The 20,609-nt window shown below is 34.7% G+C and overlaps 1 protein-coding gene across 12 annotated transcripts in view; it reads left to right on the top strand.

The window, feature by feature from the left end:
• The first annotated feature begins 4,343 nt into the window (after positions 1-4,343).
• ablim1a (actin binding LIM protein 1a) overlaps positions 4,344-20,609 on the top strand; it is a 72,260-nt gene continuing 55,994 nt past the window's right edge. For 5 of the 12 annotated variants that reach the window (XM_073833695.1, XM_073833683.1, XM_073833687.1 and 2 more), the window contains exon 1: positions 15,522-16,002. In XM_073833695.1, coding sequence (XP_073689796.1) covers positions 15,774-16,002 — 229 coding nt within the window. In that variant the 5' untranslated portion in view covers positions 15,522-15,773. The other 7 variants (XM_073833685.1, XM_073833694.1, XM_073833686.1 and 4 more) reach the window with 5 other exon arrangements.

The following is a 20,609-nucleotide window of genomic DNA, read 5'->3' on the forward strand; positions in this document are numbered from 1 at the left end:
ATTTACAGATGGATGTACTGTGAGCATAAATGTGACCCTGGACCACAAAACCAGTCTTAAGTCGCTGGGGTATATTTGTAGCAATAGCCAAAAATACATTGTATGGGTCAGAATTATTGATTTTTCTTTTATGTCAAAAATCATTAGGAAATTAAGTAAAGATCATGTTCCATGAAGATTTTTTGTAAAATTCCTACTGTAAACCTATCAAAATGTAATTTTTGATTAGTAATATGCATTGCTAAGAACTTAATTTGGACAACTTTAAAGATGTTTTTCTCAGTATTTTGATTTTTTGCACCCTTAGATTTCAGATTTTCAAATAGATGTATCTCGGCCAAATATTGTCCTATCCTAACAAACCATATATCAATAGAAAGTATATGTATATATCTCAGTTTTGTAAAATTTAACCTTATGACTGGTTTTGTGGTCCAGGGTCACAAATATACATTTTGCCATTAACTATAGCCTAATCAGAGATTTACAATAGATGAACATTATATACCATTTGCTTTTAACTGTAATCAGGAATTTGCAAATAGATATGAAAATATTATATATATATATATATGGATATGTTCATTTACAAATGGATATGTAGAGTGTAGTGAATTTCAGAGGTTAAGTGAAAACTCTGAGTATGTCAACCCTGAAATAAGGGAAACTCTGGGTTTTCTGTTTCAGAATGGGAGGTTTATCAAACCTGAGAAAGCAGGGTAAGTCAAGCCTGTTTCTGAAAGAGAGGTAACTTATACTCAGAGTCAGTTACCTTGGTAACTTACTCTGTGAACCAAACCTGGTCAGGAGCAAGTTTTCTTCTGTAAACCCAGAGTTTCTTTCGGTCTCCTCCCCCTTTTTAAAGTGTAAGTGATGTTTAAATACATCATTCATTCATTTATGCTCCAAAAATGCTTTTCTTAGTGAGTGTTTTGGAATGTAAATTTAGTGCATTTTATTTAAAATAAGAAAAATAATCTTAATGCAAATGGAAACAAGATTATTTTTCTTACCCAATTGGCAGATAATATGCAAAATAAGAATTTTTTTTAAAAGATTAAATAAACACCTTATGTACACTGTAAAATAAATAAAAAAAATTGAAATAAAGTGCAAAAACAGTAATTTTACAGAGATTTTCATTAAAGGTTTTACAGAAAAAAACAAAACGTTATTTTACAGATTTTTCCTTGTTTCAATTAGGATATACTGTATTACTTTAATTCTATGGTTTTTGTTTGGCAGCCATAGCTGCCAGTCGTTTGACCATTTTTTTTACAGTGTAAAACCCTTATTTGACAGATTTTACCTAGATTATTACAGTGAAAGCACTAAATGTTCTACAGAGAAACACTGTTATTTTACAAATCATTACAATCAAAAAAACCTTCAATAAAGTGTCAAAGCATGCTCAAGGTGAAAAATGAAGAGTTTTATTTAAAAGACAAAATACAAAGTCTGCACAAATGCCATATAAAATTTACATTTTACATTTTTAGCTACATTTTTTTTTTGTTGTTGTTAAGAATATAATATATATTATATATAGCACAATTACATTTAAAATACTTTGATGATGAAGAACATGGAACAGTCAGAATGTTTAATTAAATATATATTCCACTTAAGACAACTTCACTTCCAGAGAAAATATTTCCAGATAATTCACTCACCCCCATGTAATCCAAGATGTGCATGTCTTTCTTTCTGCAAGTCAAAAAGAAATTAAAGTTTTTGAGGAAAACATTCTATTTTTTCTCCATATAGTGGACTTCAATGAGAGCTAATGGGTAGAAGGTTCAAATTTCAGTTTCAATACAGCTTTCATACAGCTTTTCAAGGGCTTTACAAGTTTCCAGTGACCCTTATTCCTTGGCTGGGATCATGTAGAGTCCTTTGAAGCTGCATTGAAACTGAAATTTGGCCTGTTGGCTCCCATCGAAATATGGAGAAAAATCTTGGAATTCCTCAAAAACCTTTTTGACAGAAAAAAGAAAGACATTTTTCTTAGAAATGCATCTTGATTTAACCCTGGGGAACCCACGGGGTCAAATTTGGCCGCTGTTAATTGCTGCTACCCAAAATGAACAAACAAAAACAAATTTTTCAAATTTAACTTCAAAAGCCCAGAGTGCCACTTCTGGCCCCTGCATAGAGACACCTAGTGGATGAATATTGAACTCACAAGTGCCAGAGTGGTAGTAACAAGATGGCTGACCACATGCTGTTTTGTTGAGCTGGAAACCTACCCAAACAAAATCGTCTTCTCAGCAAACCAGCGGTTGGTAAAATGGTGTATTTTTTGTTAATCTATTTAATATTAGCTTTCTGAATGCCTAGAAGTATGTTTTATATTCTTTTTGGATAAATTAGGGACTATGAGCTAGTTCAAAAAACAATGGGCCAAAAATGACCCTCTGGGTGTATGGGTTAAAAAAATGTCGGGTCAAAAATGACCCATTGGTTCTTTAAGTGACTTTGATGAAAAATGGTGACAGTCCTGTATTTGGATAAAGCCTTGAAATAATTTCATTTGTATAATATATTTTAATAAGGTACCTCAGTAGTACAAGGCCAGAGACTAATAAAGTAGTATATCATTTCAGGGAGTATGGCCGCTCCAATGTGCTGTGTGCAAGGACCTCAAAACTGAAATGCACTGTGAAAAATGTGCAGTTCCTCTCTGCATCAACTACAAAAATAATTGTTTCAAAGACTACCACAATGTTTAGTGTGAGTTCCTCTCTCTAGCAAAACAGATTTTTGGATAAGCAAAGTTTTTTTCAGTTGTGATTTTGGCCTGATTTTTCTTTTTTCCATTAGCCAAAGTGTTTATCCTTTAGAAATCCAGTTCTAACATGCAACAAATAAAGCAAGAAGAAAAAAAAAACATTGTTAAATGTAGCTGTGTGGTTGACTGATTATTTTCCTAAATTTAAAATAGTTTGCATTGACACTGTTTGTTTTTGTGATTCTTTAATATGCTACGCCTAAAGCCCAATGGGTCAAATTTGGCACTAATCCTAAATTAGGGAATAAAGGGTTAAAATTGAAAAAGTGGATATTTTGGTGTTCAGTGAACTTGTAGCAGTAATGTAATGTAAACTTCATAATTTTCCAAAGAAGAAAAGGGTTCTTGGGTTCTCCAGGGTTAAGAATCTTTACATTTTTTTAAAATTGGAAACAACAAGACAATAACACTTAGTAAGAAAAGCATTTTTTAGGTGCATTGATTTATTGCACATATTTTCATAATGCAGACACTGTCAAAGTGACAAAAACGGCATGTCCTTTCATACATAAGATTATTATTTTTTATATAGTATATATATAACCACCACCACAGCCATCTTTTTTTCCTAAATGCACAAATGCAACTTTTATTCTTTTTCATGTTGGATTTTAATATTCTTCCAGTACTTCCATCTCCTCTTCATCTGAGCCTTCTTGCTGTTGGCTGAGTAGGCATCAAATGTTCATTTCATTACTCTAATTAAGAAATGCATCTGTTTGGATTAGAGAACATTTAATTATGTGAAAAGAGCATTAGACTATGTGGAAAAAGCTGCTGCAAATTGAAATAGACCCAGAATTATATTTTAATGTCAAATATTAGTAAAATCATGTAGCCTACACTCATGAACCCTTTATGCTTAAAGCTTTACCTGGTTGAATTATGTTTTTATACTTCATGTTTAGCTGTTTCATTCTTCTTATTATTTTTTATTTTATTTTATTTATTTATTTTTTGCCTGTGGGATACCATGAAAATTAATAGTTCAGTAACTTACCATTCTGCCAGTTTTTACCTTTGATATTCTAATTATTAATAATTCAATTATTATATTCTTAATAATTATTAAGAATTAAAGTTAAGCGTTGGCTCGAAGTATGCAGAGGTCTTTTTGGCGGGAGCTGTTGCCATGGTGAATCATAATTTCGGAGCTCCATTGATCAGGGCTTTTCATAGTCATGGTGCAAGCATTAAACTCAGAGTAAACCAACTCAGAGTGGATTGAACTAACTTAGTTCAGCTTTTCTGAAACCAAAAACTCAGAGTTTCCCATCTCAGGGTAAGTCAATTCAGAGTTCAAGTTTAAACTCAGAGTTGGTTGAACCTCCTTATTGAAACAGGCCCCTGGAAACCACAGACTAGCTGTATATTATTATTATTATTATTATTATTATTATTAATATATTATTAATAATAATGCATATAATTATGTATTATTATTTACTGTGCTTAAACAAACTTGTTATTGCAATCAAGTGTAGCTTCTTAAAGAGACACGTGAAGCCTCTTTCCTCTAGGACTCGAGCATCCTGCAGTTCAGTGTTGTTTAGTATTGCTGGATCAGATCCCTGCGCGTCATTCTCTGACAAAACCGAAAGGAACCGATACGGATCATTCCCATCTGGACCGGACGCGGTGTTGTCAGGCATGTCAGTGCGCGGTGAGTGGAGCACGCGTTTATGCATCATCATCACCATCATAATCATCATCATCAGCCCAGGATTTACAGCACCTGTCATGTCCAGTAACTCCAGTCATCGGCCTTACCTGCTCATGCTGCAGAATTTGAGCGCCTATTATCAGGCTCGTCGTGAATATGCGGTATGAAAATCTATTTCCATCTTCTCAGGAACTCTCATTCATAATACAATACATCGATCCTCAATATCTCGGAGTTAACTCAATAAGGGACTGAAAGCATGTCATAATTTAATGGCAACGTGCCAAAAGATAGATTTTATTTCTGTGTGAAGATTTTAAAAAACAACTTGCATTTGGTTTAAAAATTGTATAGTAACACAAGTAGGTAGAAATGTCGTAACACTTTAGCTAACCAACAGATGGCGCCAGAGTAGAGCTCATCATAGTACAGCAGACCGGGGCTAGTTGTCACACCCCTTTACTAAAGTGATTATTTCTCTGGATGCGTTTATGATAAAAGTTGAGTGCTGTTGATACATAAAGTATAATCTTGGCCACAAAATGCATATAGTGTCATTCTATAGAGTGTTTTTTTCCTCTTTGATAGACCTTAGTCAGGTTAGCGCCATATTTAATGTTTGACAGGAATGAAAACAAGAGTGTGAGGATTGAATTAAAGTACACTGCGTTCAATAAATTATACTTTTGTTTAACAAGGAAACATTTCCTGACTTTAAGTAGACAAAAACTCCATAAACAGCTTTTTGAAAGTTTGAAAATTAATTTTCAAGATTATAAATCTCTCTCACAGCTTCGTTTTTGCCTACGTTAACTTTTAAAATGGCGTCTAACTTGATTTAGGCCTATTTAATTAGGCATATATAGGTTTTTTGACCCTGGACCACAAAATCAGTTTTAGTAGCACGTGTATATTTGTAGCAATAGTCAACGAATACATTGTACGGGTCATAATTATTTTTCTTTTATGGCAAAATCATTAGGGTATTAAGTAAAGATCATGTTCCATGAAGATATTTTGTAAATTTCCTACCATAAATATATCAAAACTTAATTTTTGATTAGTAATATGCATTGCTAAGAACTTCATTTGGACAACTTTAAAGGCAATTTTCTCAATATTTAGATTTTTTTTTGCCCCCTCAGATTCCAGATTTTAAAATGGTTGTATCTCGGTCAAATATTGTCATATTCTAACAATTTAGCTTTCAGATGGTGTATGTAGATGTTTTTTTTTTAATGCTACTTTTACAAATAATCATTTCTATTTACTTTTTTCAAATTCCCCTTTAACAGGGTGGACATGTTGAAGTTGACCACATCCAGTTAGAAAGATAAAATAAGAAAACAGACAATTAACAAAACAGATGCTCTCTCTCACCTTCCCCAGTTGTTCTCCCTTTAATGAAATTATGTCAGCCATTTGATATGATGTAATTTCCTTTTTTCAACTTTCATTTAAAGGGCTAATAGTCGAATATAACAGGGTGGACAATATTCTGAGGGACAAGCTAAAAACCTTTATTAAATATTAAGTGTTGTATTCATCATTAGAATGGCAGACAGACCTGGGGACATAAAAAAACTGATGATATTTGGTGGTTTAAAATGCTGTAAAACAGGGGTGCCCAACCCTATTCCTGGAGATCTACCTACCACCAGACTTTAGTACCATCTCTGCTCCAACACAACTGTCTGTAATTATGAAGTGCTACCTAAGAGATTAATTAGCTGGTTCAGGTGTGTTTGATTAGAATTGGAGCTGAACTTTGTAGGATCTCTTTGTAGGATCTCCAGGATGGGCACCCCTGCTGTAAAATGTTTAGAATTATAAAAAAAAAAAAAAACTTAAATATGTTTAAAGGTCAAAAGGTGTTATTTATGTCAAGGACAACTTTAAAATTGATGTTGCTGAAAATGTTAAGGCAATAATATCATGATCTTTACCAGGGACACAAAAGTCACCAAATCCAGTTTCCAAACGTGCTTGGCTGTGATGATAAAACACATTAGCTATGCATAACAACAGGAGATTAGTTTCGGTTATTAAAACATAACCGTTAAATACACATAGTAATATATTAATGGTGCAATGTTAAGTGCAACGGAGGTTTGCGGGATGTTCAAGTGGTTTCGTATCCCACAGCTCAGCATTTTGTCGTTTTAATGCTGATGCTCTTAGGTAAATCAATATATCAGTCCGTGTTATTGAGCAAAGGCCATGTTCCCATGTTCAGTGAGTGAACTGTGTGAAGGAGTGAAGCAGCTTTACCCCTACCGCATGTCCGAGCAACATCCTGAAAGATAAAATCACTATATTATACTTTATTAGCATTTTTTCCTTGGCTAAAACCGTAATCAAATATTTGGTTTTGATCTTTAAAGGGTTGGTTCACACAAAAATGAAAATTAGTCCTTGATTTACTCACCCTCAAGGCATTATAGGTATATATGATTTTCTTCTTTCAGGCGAATCCAATCGGAGATACATTAAAAATGATCCTTGCAAGCTTTATAATGGCAGTGGGCAGGTGTTTCTGTTCATCAGTCTAAAAGTAGTCCAATAAAGTGCATTCATCCATAATAAAAAGTGCTCCACACAGCTCCAGGGGGTGAATAAAGGCCCCCTGCAGTGAATCAATGCATTTTATCACATTTAAAGCATAATAATCACTATTCTCTAGTTTGCACTAACAGTTGTACACAGAAGCTGATCGTCAGCGTTGTGCATGCTAGCGTAAGCTAGATTAAAGTGATTATTAAGTTTTAAATAAGGATATTTTTCTTACAAAAACGCATCGATTCGCTACAGGAGGCCTTTATTCACCCCCTGGAGCTATGTGAGGCACTTTTTTTTATGGATGAATGCACTTTATTAGAATTGTTTTGGACTGATGAAGAGAAACACCCACTCATTGTATTTATAAAGGTTGGGGGAGCCAGAACAATTTTTAATATAACTATAATTGCATTCAACTGAAAGAAGGAAGTCATATACACCCAGGATGCTTTGAGGGTGAGTAAATAATGGGCTAATTTTCTTTTTTTGGGTGTACTAACCTTTTAAGGTTAACATATTCATACTAAAAGACTAAAACACTTACATTTTGATTTCATGGGGACTTTAAATCTAATCCTACTGTTTATTTTACAGCTTTATTGGAAGCAGTTTTGGACTTTGAAACTGTAGCTTAAATATTTATTGGCAATCTTTAAATTTAATTATTGAATGTACACTACTGTTAAAAAATTTGTGGTCGGTAAAAAAAATGTTAATGTCAAATGTCTCTTATTCTCACCAAGGCTGTGTTTGTTTAATCTAAAAAAACCTGTAATAATATTAAAAATATCACCATTTAAATAACAGTTTCAATTTGAATATATTTTAAAGGTCATTTATTCCCGTAAAGCAAAGCTGAATTTTCTTCTTTAGTGTCACGTGATCCTTTAGAAATCTTTCTAATATGCTGATTTGCTGCTAAAGAAACCATTTTTATTATTATCCGTGTTGAACATTTTTGATTTTTGTGGAATCTGTGATTTTTTACAATTTATTTTAGGATTCTTTGATGAATAGAAAGTTAAAAAGAACAGCATTTATTTAAAATATATTTCACTTTTGATCAACTGAATACATCTTTACTAAAAAAAAAAAAAAAACTATTTTTTGTTTAAATCTCACTGGTCCCAAACTTATGAACTGTAATGTGTATTAGCGTTATATTGGCCACCTTCCGCCCTATAAATCAGCATCAACAATGATAAACATTATTAGTCGTCCGTTAAAAAAAATATACATTGGTGGCCAAAATTATTAGAACACTAGTATTTTCACCAGCTAAAAATGGTTTTAAGTCAGTTATTTCTATCTTTTGCTGTTTTGTGTCAGTAGGAAATATCAGTTTAGATTTCCAAACATTAATTTTTCCATTAATTGTAATAATTCAGTGAGATTTTTTTATTTTGCACAAGGAGTCTGACAACAGCCAGTGCTCCACGCAGAGATCTGATCTCAGCATCATCCAGTCTGTCTGGAATGACATGAAGGAACACAACAAACTGAGACAAAGCAAATCCAGAAGAACTGTGGCAACGTCTCCAAGATGCTTCAAGAAACTTACCTGCAAAGCTACAGTACTGTTAAAAGTTTTAGACACTTAATATCATAATATCATAAATTGATTTTCTTTATGAAATAACTTCTATTAACTAAATTAAATCAGCATTTGGTGTGACCATCCTTTGCGTTCTTTTGCATTTGTGCATAGTTTTTCAGCTTTGCAGGTAGGTCTCTTGAAGCATCCTAGAGACGTTGCCACAGTTCTTCTGGATTTAGTCTGTCTCAGTTTGTGCTATTTCTTCACGTCATTCCAGACAGACTGGATCATGATGAGATCAGATCTAAATCTCACTTTTATTACAATTAATGGCAAAATAAATGTTTGAAAATGTAATCTAATATTTCCTACTGACACACTACTCAAAAGATAGAAATAACTGGTGAAAATCCTAGCGTTCTAATAATTTTGGCCATCACTGTAGTTCTGTAGATAGTATGATGATATAGATAGTATGATGTATTCAATTGTTTTATCATAATGATGATAAACATCATGACTTAATATCTACTAATAATGAGAAACTTTCTCATAATAATGATTTCTCTATTCCTTTTAATAGAATGGCATACTAGCTCATAGTAATGACTTAACTACATTTTGTAATCAACTGTGAAAGAAACCTGCTTCCATGCAGACACAGTGGACAACTAGGAAGGAGTTTTTCTATAACAATAGATTGGATTAGAGAGAGAGAGAGAGAGAGAGAGAGAGAGAGAGTGTGTGTGTGTGTGTGTGTGTGTGTGTGTGTGTGTGTGTGTGTGTGTGTGTGTGTGTGTGTGTGTGTGTGTGTGTGTGTGTGTGTGTGTGTGTGTGTGTGTGTGTGTGTGTGTGTGTGTGTGTGTGTGTGTTTGTGTGTGTGTTTGTGTGTGTGTGTGTTCTTGCATCTTTGTGTCCAACAGTAGCGCTGCTCATCCCGTAAATGCCCCGCCCTGCCTCTGCACCAGGGCAGCAGACCTCTACCTGTTAGACTGCGGCATCACTGGCCTATCCTTGGCAACCGGTTCCGCGGTAACCCGAGTCTCCTCCTCCACTTCCTCCCAGTCCGGACACCAGAACGCACACAGCGAGGACACACCGCCTCAGCACTTTCGTGAGTGTGCGTGCGCGCGTGTGCACGTGGCCGCGTGCGAATGTGAATTATTGATGAGGACGCAGCCTCAGAAGGTCCTGCCGGGCCGTCCTGTGAGTGTGTGAGGCTGGAAGGGTGTGAGTGTGTTTATGTCTGTCAGTAGAGATGGGGGAGAAGAGTGCAGTGCACCAGCAAAAACAGCCTCCTTACGATGGACTGTGCAACTACGCCCAAAAAATTACGTCCTGCTTCGGATTGGACGGTAAGCAGAGTTTTTGGTCTTTTTGCACATGATTTATGTGCTTATCTCTGTAGGAGGCTTGTTTGCTTTGTGTTTGCACTCGGTTTGTTTTCATGTGGCATTGTGTTCCTTTGTAAGGGAGTTGTCTCTGATATGTGCGCTGAAGCTGGATAGGTTTTTGTAAGGAGAAGTGGGGCGGTTTGCTGTGCAGCAGAAAAATTTGTTGAAAAAATGTGCTGTATTTACTTGCTAATTTGCTCTATGCTCCACTTCACAGAAGAAACTCGTCCATCCGGTGTGTACAGGATGGAAATGAGTGAAAGGAAAAATACATATTTGAAAGAGCTTGGTACGCCATCTAAAACATACATGAGTAGGACATGTTGTCCCGCTCATCCACTGACTTGGTGCGCTGTGGTTTCCTCAGATGCTGAACTGATATCAGTGGATGAAATATTTCATTGCTCAAGAGCATAAACTCTTCAGTCTGTTGGCTGATGCCAAGTTCATGTATCAAGTTTGAGGCATGTTTATGATGCTAGAGATTGAGTATCATTTGAGTAGAGTCTAAGATGATGAAGCATTTTTGGCATTCGCTGCGATCGCAAACAAAAACAGCTTGAAGTCACTTGGCAGTTTTTAGGATTACAGCAAATATTGCACTGCTTTAGAGTTGTAATACTGCACTGATCAGAACTAAAATTTATTCTTGTTAAATCATTTTTATCTACACTCTTAAAAATAAAGGTGCATTACGATGCCATAGAAGAATCTTTTTTGTCTAATCTAATCTTTATTTTCACTGCTGTATAAAAGTTGTAAAATTTTTAAGAGTCTCTTATGCTCATCAAGGCTGTATTCATTTGATCAAAAATACAGAAAAAACTGTAATATTGTGAAATAGTATTGCTATTTCTAATATTGGTTTGCTATTTTGATATACATTAAAATGCAATTTATTTCTGTGATGCAGCGCTGATTTTTCATCAGCAATTTCTCCAGTTTTCAGTGTCACACGATTTTTCAGAAATCATTCTAATATGCTGATTTATTAATGGTGTTGAAACTGTTGTGCTGCTTAAAATTTTTTTGGAACCTGTGATACTTTTTTCTTTGGTTGTTTGATGAATAAAAAAAAAGAACAGCATTTATTCAAAATAGAAATCTTGTATAACAATATAAGTCTTTACTAACACTTCTTATCAATTTAACACATCCTTGCTGAATAAAAATATTAATTTCTTAAAGAAAGAAAGAAAGAAAAATGTACTGACCCCAAACTTTTTTGAATAGTAGTGTATATTCTTACACAAAATTTCTATTTTGAATAAACACTGTTCTTTTAAAATTTTTATGTGTCAAAGAATCCTGAAAAATCTATCACAGGTCCCAAAAATATTAAGTGAAACTATTAAAAAAAAAAATTAACTTTTTCCAACACTGATTATAAATCAGCCTATTAGAATGATTTCTGATGGATCATGTGACATGAAGACTGGAGTAATGATGCTGAAAATTCAGCTTTGCATCACAGAAATAAATTATATTTTAAAGTATATTAAATTACAAAACAGTTTTTTTTATTGCAATAATATGTCACAAAATTAAATATTTTTCTGTATTTGTGATCACGAGCATAAGAAACTTCTTAAAAAAACATTAAAAATCTTACTGATCTCAAATATATATTTTTCTTTAAATATTTTTTATTTACAAAAAACAATATGCATCTGTGTTTTTGTTAGGTACATTATTTCAAGTGTTTAATTTCAGCAATTTTCAATCTCAGCAATTTCAAATCTTACTGTTATAAAAGTGATATAGCAATTTTTCTGAACTCTTTCCAAAACACTGCTTTTCCAAGACATGTCAAGTCTGATGCCAGCTGTCCAAAATAAGCAAGATGATAGACAAGAAGAGTCTACCATTTTAGCCTTTTAACATTTTAGCATCAACATCATCCAATGCATTTAAATGCCATTCTTGTACTTATTTAAATTCACCAAGAGTAAAGTTTAATGTGCAGCATTGTATTAAAGTAATTACAGGAACTTACAGGGACAATTCCCACTATCTTACTAGCTAAAAATCATTCTTTCGTAAGGTTTTTGAAGCACCTCATGTTGAGGTCAAAGCAGTGCATGAGTCATGAAAAGGCCTTGAGAGAGATCGGAAGAGAGCTTCATATAAAGGAGAGAGCAGAGCTCTATTATTCATGAAGCCCTATATCACTCAGAAGCAGAGGAACATCATGAGAAACGCACGTTCATCCCTCTTTCTAACCTTCTTCCATCTCAATCACTCTCAATCCATCTCTTTACATCTCTCTTCTCCCCTCCCTCAAAAATCTAATTTTCAGTTGACATGTAAAGTATGTTCAACATTTGACAGTTTGAAGATTACATGTATAATACTAATCCTCTTCAGTCTGTTATAAAATCTGCAGCATCTGCAAAACCCTTTGAGGCTCTTTTCGAAAACCTAGATATTAGAAAATATTAAATACAACACAGAAACCAAACATAATATTCCAATATTAAATAGAAATGTTGTTTTTATTGTTAAATACATTGTAAATGTCTACTCAGACAAATATATATCATAAACGTATGTGTCCTTCATCCAGATTTTTCAGTAAAGTCTAAAGCATTACGCAATTACCTTTACCGTCAAGGATAAATATGATGCAGCAGTTTGGCCAGAAGAATGTACTGTGTCTTAGAAAGCAATACCTTTCTGAACAACCTTTTTTAAAATACTGCTTATGTAGGCATCTCTGTAGGTTTTGGAACACAGCCTGTGTTCGTTTAATAAGCATAAACTGCTGAGCCACAGTCTCTCTAATGCATCTGAGTGCAGAAAGACCCTCCGCGGGGTCTGTCAGAGTGGCACACATCTGTTGTTAAATCTGATTCTTCACCATGTAATTTCATAAGGATGTAGGTTAGTGCTTTTGTCCAGGATTTATTAGCATTTAGTGAATTATCTCGGTCAGTCAATGACACTGACGAAAGTACTTTTGGACAGGATTAGTTTCCTGAATGGCTGAATTATAATTCATAATATCAGTGTCATTTACCAACTATTTTTATCAGATCTTGTTTGGATGTGGGTGTTACAAAAGGTTTTGTGCTCTGGATGATCTCAATTTCAATAAGTTATTAAATATAAATATATTTTTTATTGTATATTTTAATTATATTAAAATTATATCTTTATTCCTTTCGTATATGATCTAGTAAAAATATATTATATACTTTAAAATAATGTTTAGTTCTGCCATTTATTAATGTATTTATTTATTTATTTTTACATTGGCTGGATGCAATCTCTACTTACAACTTACTACTTATTCTGCCCGGAAAGTTGGCAGTAAGGTTTAAAACCCATAATGAAGGTCCACCAGGCAGCACAATGGGACATTTACCTGTAGTTACAATATTAAATGAAGGTCAAAATTAATGAAAAGTATGAAAAGCTAACTGCAATGACTGTGTAGCAAAAGAGACATACTGTATGTTCAAGAGACAATCCCCAATAGCATAAACCGACATTTTTTTCCAGACAGGCGAGTCCCAGTGTTAATTTATGACCATATGTTCTCACCTATTTTCTCCAGGGGTGATGGAACAACTGGAGAGGTTTGGGTCGCACACAAGACAGTATTTGGGATATAGGTGTTTTATTTTAGCTCTGTTTATGTATTGTGCCAAATAGTGATACAATATGTATTGCTAAAGAATACAGAATCTGCATACATATATGTGACCCTGGACCACAAAACCAGTCATAAGGGTCAATTTTCTAAAATTGAGATTTATGCATCATCTGAAAGCTGAGTAAATAAGCTTTCCATTGATGTATGGTTTGTTAGGACAATATTCGGCTGAGATACATCTGTTTGAAAATCTGAAATCTGAGGGTGCAAAAAAAATTAAAAATTCAAATGTTGAGCAAATCGCCTTCAAAGTTGTCTAAATGAAGTTCTTAGCAATGCATATTACCAATATAAAAAAAAGTTTGAATAAATTTACTGTGGGAAATTTACAAAATATCTTCATGAAACATGATCTTTACTTTATATCCTGATGATTTTTACCCATACATTGTATTGTTGGTTATTGCTACAAATATACTCGTGCTACTTAAGGGCGCGTTTACATGACATTGTTTTCAGCCAAAAACTGGTAACTTTTTATGCGTTTTGCCTGTTTGTTTACATGACGATTGCGTTTTAGGGACTGAAAATGCATAATTTTGAAAACAGGTTTCAAAGTGCAAGTTTTTGAAAACACCACCATTATCGTTTCCGTGTAAACGCCCAATATGGGAATCTTTGAAAACGGTGACTTACATTTTCATTATTGCTGCAGTATAGTCTCCTTGTTGTTACATCAGATTGTTTCATTCTAATGGATTTTCTTTGGAAATTAGATTTTCTAAAGGAGAAAATCCTGTGATTAAAGATTTAAAAGACTTTATGAGATTATTATAGATCTATATCTCTTAGAATCTTTAAAGATATGTTTTTAGCTAATCTTGTGCATTACATTTTTAGTTGTACACTCTTGAAAATAAAGGGGGTTTTCGCAGCAATACCAGAAGAACCATTTTGGTTTCTCCAAATAACCTTTTTTTCTTAATGTGAATTTTAATAATCTAATGATAATAATAGTTATAATTTAATAATCCTTTTCCACCTTAAATCTCTAAAAAAAAGTTTTTATGGAACCATAAACGCCAATAAAGAACCTTTATTTTTAAAGGGGACATCAGAAGTTGGTATGATGCTTTAGGGTTTTCATGAAATGTCTGCAACATACTTTGGTCAAAAATCCTCAATGATCGTGCAAAGCAACACCCTTTTTACCTCGTCAAAAACAGCTCTGTCCATAGCGACCCATTTCGTTGCATGCCTCTTTAAATGATAATGAGCTACTGCTGACCCCGCCCCTCTCTTTCATGTTTTATGTATTCGGCGGCACGTTACCATTGCGTTCTCAGTGACTCTGATGTCGGGAGAAAATGAAGACTCTTAAGTTAATTTTTACATCCAACTACAAAACAACTGCATTGCTTACGAGACACTATTAAGGAATATACTAATACGAGGCAGTCTGTCAGCAGACATAGGTGGGGTTTAAGCAGTATAACGTCACACTGCTCAGAAAATCAAAACGGCTTGATATTTAAGTCTCTTCAGGGTTTTTTGAGATTAAAAAAAAAGTAGTGAATAATTTTTTATCATTGTAGGGTGGTTGAGTCCACACACCACTAAGACACATTTGTATGCAAACACCATGTAAAAATGAATTTTGCATCCAATGTCCCCTTTAAGAGTTTATTAATTAAAAACAGACTGTGCTTGGGAATTGTCTAAAAGCTGGTCATTCTTGATTTGGATCAAAAGCAATGTATTTTTAGATGTGTCGGTAAACTTCTCTCACCATGGAGCTTGTACCATTTGCAGCTGCTATGGTGGCATTGCTTGGCCCTGTCCAAGAGATTATCACAGAGTAGACGTCAGGGTTAAGCTGCTTAGGAGAAGGCGAGGAGTTACTCTAGCCACTTCTTACTTTTTACTCTGGCATGGGGTTCACCTGTGGTCTTCACCTGAAGCAGAGGTAAGACGTATCATTTTCAGGTGAGGAGCATTACATCTGGCAATCGCTTAATCGGGACGAGCGAGCATTCGGGTGAAGATTTAAGATTTGTTAATCTGAAGATCAGAGGTCTTTTGCTTGGAGTTTGGCCCTCTCTGCAGTCTCACCTGCTGGTACGTGACCTCTGACCGCTGGGTCAAAGGGCATTAGGGGAGATCACTGGTCATCATTTAGCCTGCACTATTGCGTTTCGAGGACTAATTGAGATTTCTGAGGTACTGTCGCCATGCCTACCCTTCCCACTTTGACCAGCCTGGGGAAACTCTGTGGCTCAGGACGCAGTCAGCAGGTGGATCGCACCCGGATCAAACGCACAAACTCTGTCAAGCGCATATCTGTCATAGAGGACGGACGTGTGTCGGAAGTGCTGTACCTCGTCCCGAAAGAGTCTGTGATGCAACAGCTGCCGTTCATCAACCCTGACGACTATTACCTGACTGAGAGCCTGTCACCTGGTATGAACAGTTATGGAAATAGCAGGATATCAATTAGTTTTTCAATCAAATCTAGGCCCATGATCAACTGAGCAATGGTAATTGTACAGTTTAATGGTACGCTTTTAAGAAACTTAGTGTCCTAGTTATGTTGTGACTTTGCCTCCAACATGATATCATTAGTATTTATATATTTGCATATTTGAAGTATATTTTTTATCAAAAGTATTTTTTTATGCACGAATATACAGTTGAGGTCCAAAGTTTACATGAATATTTTACCAAAATACGAGGGATCACACAAAATGCATGTTATTTTTTATTTAGTACTGACCTGAATAAGATATTTCACATAAAAGACATTTTCATATAGTCCACAAAAGAAAATAATAGTTGAATATATAAAAATGACCCTGTTCAAATGTTTACGTACGCTTGATTTGTTATACTGTGTTGCCACCTGAATGATCCTCAGTTGCTTTTTTTCGGTAGTTAGTTGTTCTTAGTTGTTCTTGATCCCTTGAACTGTTAAACTGCATGCTGCTCTTCAGAAAAATCTTTCAGGTCCCAGAAATTCTTTGGTTTTTCAGCATTTTTGTGTATTTGAACCCTTTCCAACAATGACTGTATGATTTTGAGATCTATATTTTCGCACTGAGGGACTCATATGCAACTATTACAGAAGGTTCAAATGCTTACAGATGCTTCAGAAGGGAAAACAAAGCATTAAGAGCTGGGGTGAAAACTTTTGAACAGAATAAAGATGTGTAAATTTTCCTTATTTAGCTTAAATATCATGTTTTTTTCATTTAGTGCTGCCCTGCAGAAGATACAGAAAACAAAATCAATTCAATTTACTCTGATCATCGAATTCAAAAAGTTTTCACCCCCTTCTCCTAATGCATCATGTTTTCTTCTGGTGCATCAGTGAGTGTTTGAACCTTCTGTAATAGTTGCATATGAGTCCCTCAGTTGTCCTCAGTGTAAAAAGATGGATCTTAAAATCATACAGTCATTGCAGGAAAGGGTCCAAATACACAAAAATGATGAAAAACTAAAGAATTTGTGGGACCTGAAAGATTTTCCGGAAGAATAACGGGCAGTGTAACTGTTCAGGACAACAGTGAAACAACTATCAATAAAAAAAAAAAACAAAGGAAAAAAACAGCTCATTCAGGTAATGACACAGTATTAGGAATCAAGCGTATGTAAACTTTTGAACTGGGTCATTTTTATAAATTCAACGTATTTGATGTGAAATATCTTATTTAAGTCAGTACTGAATAAAACATAACATGCATTTTATATGATCCTTCTTATTTTGGCCTTTTGTGGATTCTGCAATGTGTATGTAAACTGTTGTCCTCAACTGTATATATAGTCAGTGTCTTTCCAAATGTTCAAAAATGTACGTATGCATACAAATGAGATCATCCTGTCTGTACAGATGTTTAATGGTTGGTTGACCATTTTCCATTCAGTAGAAATTCTTCGCTCGTGTTAGTGGTGGTTGTAAGTGTGCTAAAGCAGATTATTAAAGTAAAAGTGTCAGTTGCTAATAAGGAGTTACGTGCTGTTAATGGGATGGAAGTCATTAATTATGCTAATCAAGAGGTAGTTCCCATCTAGTGCCAGGAAATATCCTGACACATAAAACTTTTGTGAGAGTGTATAAAAGGGGAAAAAGCATTATGCAATGTATTAATCACTAGACGGATGTCAGAAATGATCGTTTCTGCTTGTTGAAAATGAGTTTACTTTTTATGTAACTGTAAACTTGAGGCAAGCTTGAGGCAACCAAAAAAGCTTTAGTATTACAAGACAACCATCAGACAAATCCAGCATGTCAGATGTCCTCAGTCTTTGGATTTCTTGGGATTTGCTCTTGTTTTGGTAAAGATTTAAGGAATTAAGGACAGCATTTTATACTTACACTACTGAAGCTAAAGTTTTTTGCATTAATGGATGCATTCAGTTGATCTAAAAGTGACAGCTTTTACAATGCTGACATTGAAACAACATATTAGCTAAGTGTACATTTGTTGTTTACGTTTTTAGGATGTGTCAAGTTTAAAGCGGTTGAAAAGCATCTCTTGCAACCTTTCTTTCATTGCGATGTGCTCCATCTAGCTGGAACTCATCCTGTGTAGACGGCCTGTAACTGCATATTTGTCGATTTATTTTCAAATTGCATTTTCCTCAGCCTTGCTTTCCAGAGTATAGATCTGCTTGACTCCAACAAGAGGAGTTTACTTCCTGACATACATTGGAGAACTAAGAGCTTTTACAGGGTCATCTGAGAAGGGCAGGGAGACACACAGTAAGTGTGGAGTCTTGCAGCTGTGTTATTGGAAAAGTTAATGGGATGACAAATCAATGAAAATGCTCTTATGTAAATAACAATAAGTCATAATTATTTAACAGTACAGTGCTGTTGCATAGTCATGCAATGCCTGTGAGCATGTGAAACAATTTTAAGATCAATTTTAAATTGGATGCAGAACTGCATGTCTTCTTGTTAGTCTACCAAAACAAATGTTTGCACATTTTTGCACAGGAAAAAGTGTGTCGGCTGTGCACCAAAGCAGTCTATGATGAGGTAAATGTTTTATTGCTTAGTGATAGTTAAGTATGAGTCCCTTGTTTGTCCTGATCAGTTAAACTGCCAGCTGTTCTTCAGAAAAAACCTTCAGGTCCTATAAATTATTATTTTTTTTAGCATTTTTGTGTATTTGAACCCTTTCCTACAATGGCTGTATGATTTTGAGATCCATCTTTTCACACTGAGGACAACTGAGGGATCTTAAAATTGTTTCACATGCAACTATTACAGAAGGTTCAAATTCTCACTGATGCTCCCGAAGGAAAAACAATGCATTAAGAGCCAGGGGTGTAAACCTTTGAACAGAATGAAGATGTGTAAATTTTCCTTATTTTTCCTAAATATATTTTTTTCATGTAGTACTTCTTTCAGTACTTAGCTCTTAATGGATTGTCTTTCCTTCTGGAGCATAATTGAGCTTTTGAACCTTATGTATTAGTTGCATGTGAAACAATTTTAAGATCTAAATCGGATGCAGAACTGCATGTCGTCTTGTTAGTCTAACTGCATGTCGTCTTGTTAGTTTTTTTTTGCATGAGAAAAAGTGTGTGCGGCTTTGCACTGAAGCAGTCTATGATGAGTTAAATGTTTTTTTGTTTAGTGATAGTTGTTAATGAGTCTCTTGTTTGTCCAGATCATTTAAACTGCCTGGTGTTCTTCAGAAAAATCCTTCTGGTCCAACAAATTCTTTGGTTTTTCAGCATTTTTGTGTATTTGAACTCTTTCCAACAATGGCTGTATGATTTTAAGATCCATCTTTTTACACTGAGGACAACTGAGGGACTCATATGCAACTATTACAGAAGGTTCAAATTCTCACTGATGCTCCTGAATGAAAAACAATGCATTAAGAGCTGAGGGTGTAAACTTTTGAACAGAATGAAGTTTTCATTTCAATCAAATTTTCAAATTTTTCTTCCAGTAGTTAGCTCTTAGTGGATTCTCTTTCCTTCTGGAGCATCATTGAGCTTTTGAACCTTCTGTAATAGTTGCATGTGAAACAATTTTAAGATCTAAATCGGATGCAGAACTGCATGTTGTCTTGTTAGTCTGCCCATACTAATTTTTCCAAATTATTGCATGAGAAAAAGTGTATTGGCTTTGGACTAAAGCAGTCTATGATTAGGTAAAGTAAGGTTTTACTTACGGGAAAGCATCCATTGATGCTTCTAGGCACGTGAAAGAAGTGTTCTGAGGTCAAGCTGCTTTCTCAGGTTGATGATCCTCTAGTCCTTAGATGGCACACCAACAGATTGATCATGCACTGACTGCCGGATGCGTATCACACTGAAAAAGCTGTCTGAAATCTCTAGATTCATTTTGATTGCTTTTGGAGATGCACCAGTAAATCTGGAAGTTAAGCTGTGTTTATGGTGTTGAATAAGCACTTCTGAAGAAGAAACAATCATTGGATTGCGTTAAAGTTTTCCAGGTTAGTGATGCCTTTGACTTTTTGTTTTTCGTCACTTACTAGCAATATTCAGATATTCCCAATCAGAAAAGTGCATTCTACTTTGTTTTTGGGTTTGATCCTAGAGTCTACAGACACTTCTGTATTTCCAGTATTGCTGCTTGTGAATCAGTACTGATTCATTTGCTTGCAGTTGCAGTTTCTATGCATTTCTTTATATTGTGGTGTCAGCGATTTCACATAAACCTGTTCAAAAACGGAACAAACAAAATGAATGGCAGCAGACAGAAAAAGTCAATTTCATGCTTTTAAGAGCCCTCTAAAACCTAATGAAATATTTGCAATTGCAAAATGTTTTGATTCGTTCTGATGTAGTTCTTTGGGATTGAGTGTCGCTCAGCTGTTGTACTGTGATGAGGCTAATAGGATCATCACAGCTTAATCACAGGGATATTCATGCTGGATTAAAACCAGATCATGTCATGTTTGCTTTTATGATCCAGACAAGCTTGTGATCCAGACAAGCTTATGATCCAGGTTTACAGGTGTACATGTTTATTTTATTTTATTTTATTGGCTTTTCATAGAGTTTAGAGCTGTTTTGTGTGTTTTTTC

Source organism: Garra rufa, chromosome 2 (assembly GCF_049309525.1).
Source record: "Garra rufa chromosome 2, GarRuf1.0, whole genome shotgun sequence".
NCBI lineage: Eukaryota > Metazoa > Chordata > Actinopteri > Cypriniformes > Cyprinidae > Garra > Garra rufa.